The sequence below is a fragment of the Salmo salar genome, chromosome 17 (assembly GCF_965601325.2).
Source record: "Salmo salar chromosome 17, fSalSal1, whole genome shotgun sequence".
In the NCBI taxonomy this organism is placed as follows: domain Eukaryota; kingdom Metazoa; phylum Chordata; class Actinopteri; order Salmoniformes; family Salmonidae; genus Salmo; species Salmo salar.
Window position 1 is genome coordinate 62,903,811 of NC_138307.1, and position 11,040 is coordinate 62,914,850.

At 41.5% G+C, this 11,040-nt stretch overlaps 1 protein-coding gene across 1 annotated transcript; it reads right to left on the reverse strand.

The window, feature by feature from the left end:
* Positions 1–911: 911 nt before the first annotated feature.
* On the reverse strand, positions 912–10,180 carry LOC106576417 (serine/threonine-protein kinase 38-like). The gene is made up of 13 exons (XM_014153574.3): positions 9,797–10,180; positions 8,087–8,226; positions 7,516–7,567; positions 7,233–7,355; positions 6,808–7,015; positions 5,941–6,095; positions 5,587–5,689; positions 5,399–5,460; positions 5,047–5,164; positions 4,772–4,895; positions 4,181–4,276; positions 3,881–3,972; positions 912–3,529 (listed from the first exon to the last, which is right to left on the reverse strand). Exons 2-13 carry the CDS (start codon positions 8,218–8,220, stop codon positions 3,405–3,407), a joined length of 1,392 nt encoding a protein of 463 aa, XP_014009049.1. The 5' UTR covers positions 8,221–8,226; positions 9,797–10,180; the 3' UTR covers positions 912–3,404.
* Between the last annotated feature and the right edge of the window lie 860 nt (positions 10,181–11,040).

Genomic DNA, 11,040 nt, shown 5'->3' on the forward strand with positions numbered 1-11,040 from the left:
TCTACTCTGACAATTAATCCACACACAAAACGGTCAACCGAATCGTTTCTAGTCATCTCTCTTCCTTCCAGGCCTTTTCTCTTGACTTTATATTGCGATTGGCAATTTTCATAAATTACGTGCATTCCATCCAAGGAATTCCTCTTCCGATCTCCTTTCCCAGGAAAAGGAAACAGGCTTCATTAAAACAGAACATACCACATAGGATTTTTTTGGGGGGAAATAATGTTACTAACCAGGTTTCCATCCCCCCCAAAAATGTGACGACGCATTTGTCGGTACACTTTCCAAATGTTGACAAAACAAAATACGGTAGACAAGGTGCAATCTTTATGCAGATAAAATGATTTATGCTCTAAATGGCGGTGGAAACTCCTTTATGGGCATGTATTGCTATAATAAACATATCGAAGTAAATTTGGGAGTTACGCGATATTGTGTGGTCGGGAAAACATACAGTTTATTACACTGAAGATTAAATAAATTAGGATAAATTTCACCCGTAGTGAAAGTGAACAGTGATGAGCTTGATGCTCCTTTCCAATAAACAACGATGGTCTTATTCTGGTTACATGATGATCGATGCTTGGCTGCTTTTTCACAAAAAAGGTTGCTGGATCGAATCCCCGAGTTGACAAGGTAAAAATCTGTCGTTCTGCGCCTCAACAAGGCGTTCACCGGTAGACCGTCATTGTAAATAAGAATGTACTTATCTGACTTGCCTAGTTAAAAAAATTTTAAATAAACATTTACCCATAATAATCTCATCATGTAGGTAGACTTCCCGCACTGTATATACGAGCTGTTGGCTAGAGCGCACGTGCCAATACCAGAGTGGGCACATTGACTATATAACGCAACATTTGTTGTGACAAAACCATAAGTACAGTTAAATGCGATAGAAACCCATCTAGCTTGTCTTTTTTATTCGGTACATTGGATTTTAACCGCAAAAGTTTTTGTGCGGGCACTGCGTCATCACGCAGACTTTTATCCACAACAAGTCAATTTGATGGAAACCTTTCTGGTAGGAAAATGCACATAGCTTTTATACAGATTTTAGAATATTCGCATGAAAATCTGTCACCAATTGGATGGAAACCTATCAGCATTTTGTGCAAATCCCCTACCACACATACACAACCCTTCCCTGCTCCCTCCCAGTGCCAACCCAGTTATATTAAAGGGATAGTTCACCCAAATGACATAATTATTTGTGCCACAAATGCTAAAACATTAACATTTGGTAACAAAGCATAGACTGCTTAAAGGGTAAGGAAACCAATGTGTAATTCTGTCATTTGGGTGAACTATCCCTTTAATATATTTTGTAACATGTTCTGGTGAAAGACAAATGGAGTTCAGAATGAACAAATGCATCAAATAATGAATTTGAGTTAAGTTAAACTACTTTTCATAAAAGTTAACTCTTCTCTATGTAAACAATGTTTTTATTTCCCTTCTTGAATCATTTACAAGTTAAAGGGATACTTTGGGATTTTGGCAATGAGGCGCTTTATCTACTTCCCCAGAGTCAGATGAAGTCCTGGTTACCCTTTTTAGGTCTATGTCCAGTATGAAGGAACTTAGAGGTAGTTTCGCAAGTTAATGCTAACTAGCGTTAGAGCAATAACTGGAAGTCTATGGGTATCTTTCTGCATTGTTATATTTTAGGTATTTCATTTTAGTCATCAACACTTTAATTCGTCATTAACACATGATGCACCCTAATGTGTGGTGTGTTTACTACTGCAAACATTTGGGGATTTATCAATTTGTTAATTGTCAAAATAAATAATTTGATATATTGAATTTACACCTGCTCCAGATCACATAGCATTTGAACTTTGACCTGTGCCAGATAGCCAGGGCAACATTACATTCATTTAGTTTAGTGGATATGCCAGTTGTGCTGACCACCTCTGCACAACTAAATCATAGTCGCTGAAATGTTTGACCCCTAAATTTGAATATCTATATTTATGACATCACACACACCGGGTGTTCACTAAAGTTTAGTAAAGGTTGACTATAAAAAGGTACATTTAATTAAATGTAGTTCCTAACTTAAATGGATGCATTTTGGGGAGTGATTTGAAGTGGAGGTCAAACATGATTTCCGATGTTATTTAAAAATAAAAAATAAAAAAAGGTGCCATCTTTGTCAATAAATTTGAACAGAAAGGTAACTACTGTAAAATTACTCAGCAAAATGACATCCGCAGATATTGATATGAGCGAGATGCAAGACATTGCTCTCCCGTAGTCACACACACCATCTGCGCATGTGCGCTTCATACCGTATACAGCATGGTAGCCACAGGACCAAAAAAGCAGAGAAGTTGAGTATCACGTTTCAACACTCTTAGTTGTTGCGGAAATTGACCCAACATGCCGTCTACTTTTTGCATCATATTGCTACCTTTAAGTATTAGTAGCATTGAATTTTCATTGACATCCATGACTTGTCCTCTTAACTTGCAAAAACAAATCTGATTCTACATTACAACGCTTTTCTATGCATCTTTGACACCATTAAATAATTTAGAGCTATTAATTCCAGATTATCAAGGCATTAAATAGACACCACAATGTATCTATGGCTCTGGGATTAATCCATGTATGGATAGCTCACCATACTCCATGTTAGCAGCGAACGTTCCATGACGGAAGGATTACTATTTGCATTGTAACTAGAATGAAACTTTTTGGCTAACATGGCACCCATAAAAGACTTGAAACGTTAGAACTTTTTATACCTACAAGTTTAGAAAACAACGTTTACTTATCATTAACTATATGCTTTTTTCTTCAGTCATATGAGGTCACTAGGATAACCCCCAACGAATACCCTGTGTGGGGCAGTCCTTCTACAGTGTTTTAGACCCTGCAAATCAGTGTATAAACATGCAGATATGATGGTCACGTTCCCCTGCTCAGACGTTGCATCAACCAATGGTTGCGTACCTCGTCATCGACTACGCCGTCGGGCACCAGATTGCTATAACGTGGTTAGCCAATAGGTAAAATACCTATCCAAGTGTTGTAAGATCTGGCACACTTCAGCAACGCCTGGGCAGAGGAACGCGCCTGTTGATTTAGTCACCTAGTAGTAGTCATTTCAAAAGGGGAAGTTCAGTTTTTTCAGGTTGAGGAACCATCGAACATTAAGTTGTAAAACAAACTTCCCCATTAACAGCCCAAGCAAGGCCTAAGACAAAAGACGATGCATGTATTATTTATATCCCTGTTCCTCTTGCCAATGGATCTGTGACCAAGCAGGAAAACCCCAGTGAAGCATGAAACCAAGAACCTCCTCATCATTCTTGATCCTGTGCTTTCAGCACAGCAGGGGTTTACCGCCCCACCCTGTATCCACATTGTCTCTCCCATTTTCCCTCATCTCAGGCCTTCCCTGCCTTCATGTATGTGGGGATGGTGCCACGCTGAGTCAGCCCCTCAAACCTCTTGTAGGTGTAGTTCAGGAACACCCAGTCCTTGGATTTGTCTGGTTCTGTCACGTTGGAAACTGAAACAACAAGATTGTAAATGATATACAACAGTGTATTAAGGTTAATACCAGTGTTATTGTCTCCTCCTTGCCACTAGAGGGCAACACGGAATAGGAAATTACTCTAGACCTGAGAACTGTAGGAATGTGTGAATAACAGGACTATTGGTCCTATTTAAATCTAAATTGGAGTTAAGGCAGAGATGACTCAAAAGATTCCTGTACACCAAAGCAAACTTGCACTGCAGCACAAATGTTTCTTCTGCTTTAATAGTTTACATTTTTTATCATTTCATGCTTATTGTGAAAACCTTTGAGCTGCATTTCATGTATGAAAAGTAGTAATAGAGACAAAGTGATTATTATTACCTGGCTGAAGGATGTCCGATTCTGGGAACTCATCAAAGTTCGATGTGTCATCAATGCTCTTGATCTCAATGGAGATGGCGGCTGGTCTTTCCCTATGGAAGGAGGGCAAATGTGAGCCGTTGGGTCTATTTAAAACCTTTTTCCAAATGCATTTTGCTGAAACGCATTAAAGACAACCCAATGAAGGCTACGGGACTTGGCTTTTTTGGGGGATGTGATTGAATGTTATACCTCCTTTAAGATATTGCCATCACACATGCTTAGACACCCACATGTAAGTACTGAAGAACAAACACATACCTGATGTGTTCCCAGTCCACAGGCTCAAAGAAGGCGTGACTCTTCATCTCCTCAACGCTCACAGCACCAACACGGTTCTCAGCGTCATTACAGTACCTGAAATGGGTTCATGTTGTTGGAGCACCAAAGGCTTTGTTTCACAAGAGGAAATCCATTGCGCTGAAATAAAATGTCTACTTCACTGCAGTTTGATACTGCGTGTTTTTGTGGATGTGAATAGAATAACTCTTATGTGATCATTTTGGTAACTCAGCCTGCAGATGTGACTTATAATGCATTATAACTGGATCGTAAGACATGGCATTACCATGTATGACCATCTTATAATGTCTTATTAACATCTCATAATGATCATAACTGAGTAACAGCCATTCTGAGTTAGCTTCAAATTTTCTAGATTGGGAGACATAGGCCTAACATATAAGACTTACAATAAGATATAAAAAAAAAGGCTCATACATGTTTATAACAAGTACTAAAGCATTATACCAGTAAAGTGCTATAATAATTTTTTCCTAAGAGGACAATACACTCTGATACATACACACACACACCAGTGGATATCCTATAAGGCATCATATGACCACAAACCTGAGAATCAAGTCCTTGGCCCGCTCTGAGATGGGCACCTCAGGGGGGAAGACCAAGGTCTCCTTCCAGTTCATCACCTTCCTATACGTCTCCTGGGGTGTTTCAGAACAGAACGGGGGGTACCCTGAGAGAGACACCAGGGGAGAATGTCAGTATGTTACAAAGTAGGAACAATGAGTTAGGATGTTATTTCATAAAGTTAGCTGGCCATCTTTGAGTTCATAATGAAACACAGACTTGGGCATGTTGTAATTGACTCGGTTACATAGACATACCTATCAGCATCTCATACATGATGACCCCCAGAGACCACCAGTCACAGAGCTTGTTGTATCCCGTCTGCAGGAACACCTCTGGGGCAATGTAGTCTGGTGTTCCCACTGTAGAGTAGGCCTGTTGGTTAAACACAAACAGATGGGGAGACACTAATAACAAAAAACAACCCACAGGCTACAGTATTGGGTGTGCTTGTTTAGCAGTCCATGGTCTGTGGTGCTCAGAGGATCCTTAACAAAAACACTCATGAGATCTCTGAGAGGATCCTACTCAAAGGACCAATGGGAAGGGTGGTACCAAAGATAGAATGGGCAGTAAAATATATAGTCTCTCACATGTACAAACTCTTACCAGTTGCCTCCGGTTCTTCTTCCATGTCTCCGCTTTTCTCTTTGAGTTCATGTTTTGGAAGGCTGTGGAATATTGCAAGTTCAAAGACATGGCAGTGTTCTACCATAAAAACCACTGAATAAACGAATTCTATTTTGTCTGAGTGAAAATAAAAGTGAATGATTCACAAGTTGTAAAGAGGGACTCACAGAAGTCACTGGGAGGGTTGTGTGTGAGGTTCCTGTAGAACTCTGTACGGTGGGCCTTCTTCAGTCCCGTACACAGACCAAAATCAGACAGCTTTACATGGCCCTACAGAAAAGAAAAAGGCTCCGATCACACCTTCAATACAAAATGGTTATTATATACTTTAATTGGCCACCTGTAAGTGAATGCTTCTATGAGCATGTGTCTATATGTGTACAGGGGTAGGCCTGAACCAGGCCAGTGTCTCACCCTGGAGTCCAGAAGCAGGTTATCAGGTTTGATGTCTCTGTGTGCGTGTCTCTGAGCATGTGTCTGTTTGTGTACAGGGGTAGGCCTGAACCAGGCCAGTGTCTCACCCTGGAGTCCAGAAGCAGGTTATCAGGTTTGATGTCTCTGTGGATGAAACCCAGCTGGTGGATGGAGTCGATGGCCAGGACGGTCTCAGCTATGTAGAACTGGGTAGCCTCTTCAGACAGGGTGTCCTTTTTCATCAGCAGGGTCATCATGTCACCTGCACATTGCATTGATATTAATGACACTATGCCACTAAAGTGAGTAACAAATGACCAATTAAATATACACTCAGGGGCCAGTTTATTAGGTACGCCCATCTAGGTACACCCATCCATTTGCCTCAAGAACAGCCGGGGCATGGATAGTACAAGGTGTGGCGGTCAAACGTTGCACAATTGGTATCAAGGGACCTAACGTGTGCCAGGAAAACATTCCCCACACCATTACCACCAGCCTGTACCGTAGACACCAGACAGGATGGGGCCATGGACTCACCTTTTTAAGCCAAAACCAGATGCTGCCATCAGCATGACGCAACAAGAACCGGGATTGGTCGGAACAAATTACACTCATTATTGTTAATTATACTCAATGGAGCTGCTGGTAAAACTTTCTTAACTTGGACATACATTTTTGGCCAGGTTAGAGTTCACACCTCCCTCTTTCAATTACAATGTGGGGAGGTTAAAATAATGAAAAACTATCTACCAAATCTATTAATTGATTGCTTCTCCTTGACATTATCATTCACCTGATAAGATGTGAAAATAGTTTTTTTTACTAACATGATGGGAAAGGTTAAAGATCTCTGCTCTAGATGTCTATGTACAATGTGTAATGTCACTAATTAATTCCCAGTAATTAGATCTAATAAAAAATGGTTTGATGTAATTTGTGGAGTCAGACTGTGTCCAGCAAGAGAAACCCACCACCAGGTAGAAACTCCATGATGAGGTAGAGGTTCCTCTTATCCTGGAAACTGTAGAACATCTTGACCACCCAGGCCCCGTCCGCCTCCACCAAGATGTCCCTCTCTGCCCGAATATGAGCCACCTGCTCCTTCTCTAACATGTCAGCTTTCCTCAAGATCTTCATGGCATATATGTGCCCGGTGTCTTTTTTCTGCACCAAGCGGACCTGAGGACAAACGTAGGAGTCACACATGAGTATGCCACATGAGAGGCTTTAGTGTAATTAGTTGCTAACTGCTTGATAAATGAGTCGTCAGACCAAACCATGCATTGCAAACCTTAAAAACTTCAGTAAAGACCATATTAATCCACAACCAGCATACACGCAAAGGTTCATATAAAGAAAATAAACTGAAGAGAGAGAGAGAGATATCATAACACACCTCTCCAAAGGCGCCTCGACCAATGACCTTTAGTGACTCAAAGTCGTCCAGGCCCAGCCGGGTCCTCTTCAGCCGCAGGAACTCTGTCTCCTTCCTGGCGTGCTGGGAGCGTCGCATGACCTTCTGTTGAGAAACATAGGCACAGATACACCAATAATCAGTTCCATATGGTTTCTTCTAAAATAGTAGATGTGACAAACATGCAAAGAAAGTGCTACCCACGACATTGATTCCAATCCATTATTGGAATTAAAGCCATCGTGCCACACGAGTGGAGGTTTACCTCTTCATCTATCAAGCCTTCCTCATCCATGACTTTCTCCAGCTTCTTCTGCCTGGAAAAACAGAGGGGAACATGCAGGCATTCTGAAACAGTCCACCCCAGTCTAGTTCCTCTGAAACCAGTCTAGTTCCTCTGAAACCAGTCTAGTTCCTCTGAAACCAGTCTAGTTCCTCTGAAACCAGTCTAGTTACTCTGAAACCAGTCTAGTTACTCTGAAACCAGTCTAGTTACTCTGAAACCAGTCTAGTTACTCTGAAACCAGTCTAGTTACTCTGAAACCAGTCTACCCCAGTCGAGTTACTCTGAAACCAGTCTACCCCAGTCTAGTTACTCTGAAACCAGTCTGGCTAAACAGTTGTGATTGTGATGCTAGCTCACAAATGTGAGGATGCTCGGGTTGGAATGAACCCCAGCCATTTTATAAAGAACAAAGTCTCTCGTTCTCTCAACATAACAACCCACTATTTGGGTCCTCTTAAAAACTTAGCCTAAAACAAGCTTGCATTGCCAAATGCAAATATTCAGAACACCTGGCTGTCACATGCATGGGTGGCCTATAGGAGACACGCACCTCGTCTCTCGCTCCTCGTGTTGTGTCAGCAGAGTGCTGTAGAAGTTCTCCAGTGTCAGCTTGGCCACGGTCACCCTCTCCCGGGTGTGGTTGCTCATGGGAAGGGCAGCTGCAGTCCCTCCCGTCATGGCCATACTATCCTGTAGAGTAAAGGGAAACAATGACAACACTAACTGACTGAGGCCCAATACACATGTACTGATATTCAACATAAGCCTACTGTACATTCAATAGCTTTTAGTTCCAGTTGAGTAACATCTGAGAGACATTGTATTGCTACTGTCTCTTACGAGCAGTGAGGAGCCTGTTTAAACTGGTCTTTGTGTAATACAGACCAGTGATGCCCACTCTAATACATTAATGTTGCTGTTGTACTATTCTTAGTATATCTTATGTAAATTCATCCAGTGTAGATGGGTATAGATTGCATTTGGATGACTGTTACAGTGCTATTTGGGTTGTTAGGTTAATCGGATATTTCTTGATTAAATCTTGTATTATTTGTGTTCTTGCTTGACATTTTACGGCATTGTTAAGAGCTAGTAACATAAGCATTTTGCTGCACCCGCTATAACATCTGCTAAACAGTGTACATGACAAAAAAACAAAACATTGATTTGATGCAAGTTCACTCTTTCTTGAAAGACAGGTGCAGAGAGAAGGGCCATTGTGTGCAGTTGGGGGAAAAAAAGTAATGTTAACAAACATGCAATCAAGAAACCAAGTGGTCTCCACCCTGCGAGTCAGCACCGGACAGGAAGCAACTCCCCTTCAGCATGAAAAGACCCAGTCATGATGCCAGAGGGAGGGGGACTGTCTGGGACACATACACACAGCCAAGAACAACACCAAGCTACATGCCCTCAGCTACAGTTCAATAGGCAGTGAGGAAGAGTGTCTTGGGGAACTGGTCACTAGGGTTGAGCTCATGTACCAGGCCAATGAATCACAACACAATTCCCTTATGCCTGTTTTCATGAGCTGTGCACCAGGTTCCTGCTCTGGTTGCCTAAAACTTCACCCTTGAAATTTCTTCTGCTTCACCTATGCAAAGGGCATCTTTAATTATACTATTAGGTATGTCAATTTAGCAACAACAACATATTGTATTTTCCTGAGATTTAAGCCAGTAGTAATGTCCTTTGTTGTATGGATTTCAGACATTCTGTATCTCATCACTACTCAGGCATAATTGAAATAGGGCTATTTCTGATGGCCTTACCAAAGCTTGATTTGAAACCAGTGTTTCGAAGGTCCCATTGTTATTTAAGAATGTTTAACTATTGAATTTGATACATAGCTAGATCCAAAATAGAAAATGATTGGACTTAGACGCAAAATTAGAATGTAAGGACATGTTATTTCATTCAATTCCAATGACTCAATGTCTTTAAGATGCCCATGATGAGGACGCTGCTTATGTGGCGCCAGTCTTTATTATAAGGACAGTACGAGCAGGTGATGATGAATACGTCATTGCCATGATTCGTGCATTGGGGTGCGTAACAAACAGACGTAAACATGACAAAACCACAGGTATGCATGCAACGAGAGTCTGCCAAAAAGAAGATAACTGTATTGAATGCTGTGATTCTTCATAGTTGCTGATCGACGTTGACCATAATGTCAAAACTATCCCGAAAAGCCCTCCCACCAGACAGACAGACAGATAGACAGACAGGCGTGGGTTTAATAATAGCTTTTACCTACCTCTGTATCCTGCTCCAGATTTAAATGATGGCTAGGCTAGCTGCCTAGCCCTGCTCTAATATGACAGAATTTAGGTCCGTAAATTTGGCTACAGGATGAGGGGAGAGACGGGACGTTCGGTACTAGCTATCTAGCGTGAACTAACTTCACACATTGCAAACACGGACGGTGTATGGAGAAAATAAGACTTGAGTCAATGACAACTATTTCTGATATTTAACAATACTATCAGTACAAGGGTTTTGTACGCGTTGCTCGTCTCCTTTCGTCCATCTTCGACCTCGAACCCTCCCTATAAATAGTAAAATACCCAATTAACGTTACTCCCGGAATGGATGCATTAAAAACATAATGCTCTCACTCCACGCAAGTGCATGCTACATGAATGACACCTAGATTAGCCAATAGAAGAAGAGAAAATGAAAGGAATGTTTATTTTAACCAATCGCTCGTGGAAACATTGGGGGACGTAACCTAGCTATCTACCAATCAGAGGAAAGTAATATGACTTTTTTCAGGTCGGTCCACCGGTTTACCCTGAGCGTAGTTGCGTTCCAGGCCGCCTACGTTGTAGTAATTGAAAATACAGTATAATACAGGAAATTATTTAACGATCTGACAGGACTGCAATGCAGGCAGCCGCTGGAACACTTCTCACGTCTATTAAACGTTGAAGCCCGGTTTCCCAGCTAGTGAAGGAGTTGAATTATGTGCCGGGTGAATCGGGTTAGCGTTGTTTGCATTCGTTTTGAAACTGGGCTGCCTCCCTGTGGTGAGCCAGGTGCCCCAAATCTGCTCAAAACAAAAGTGATGTAGGTTAATTAAGCATGTGTAGTAATGAGTGGGATTGTCTTTTCACATGTAAAGGTATTGCTTTTGATTGTAAGGGTTTATCTGCCGTCCCAATGAAAACGAGTTCAATTCAAACATATATTTTATGGAAAATAGCATGTTTCCGAATGATGCACAATGTTAACAATATCACCGAGCCGCGCAGATTACCGTTCGATTTGAGCAGGGTGCGCCTCCCTCACTGAGTTCGCCCAGTCACGTGATGGTCCATAGCCCGGTTCAACTCGGGCTGCTTAATCGAATCCACTCAGTATATAAGACTTTAAAAAAACAGGGGCATTCTGAAAGCCATCTTTCTGTGGGGCCAAGGTTTGTCTGTGTTGCATATCAAAATGTGCAGCACTAACATTCCATATAAAATGCAAACACTTTACTTAATTCTAAAATGCCAT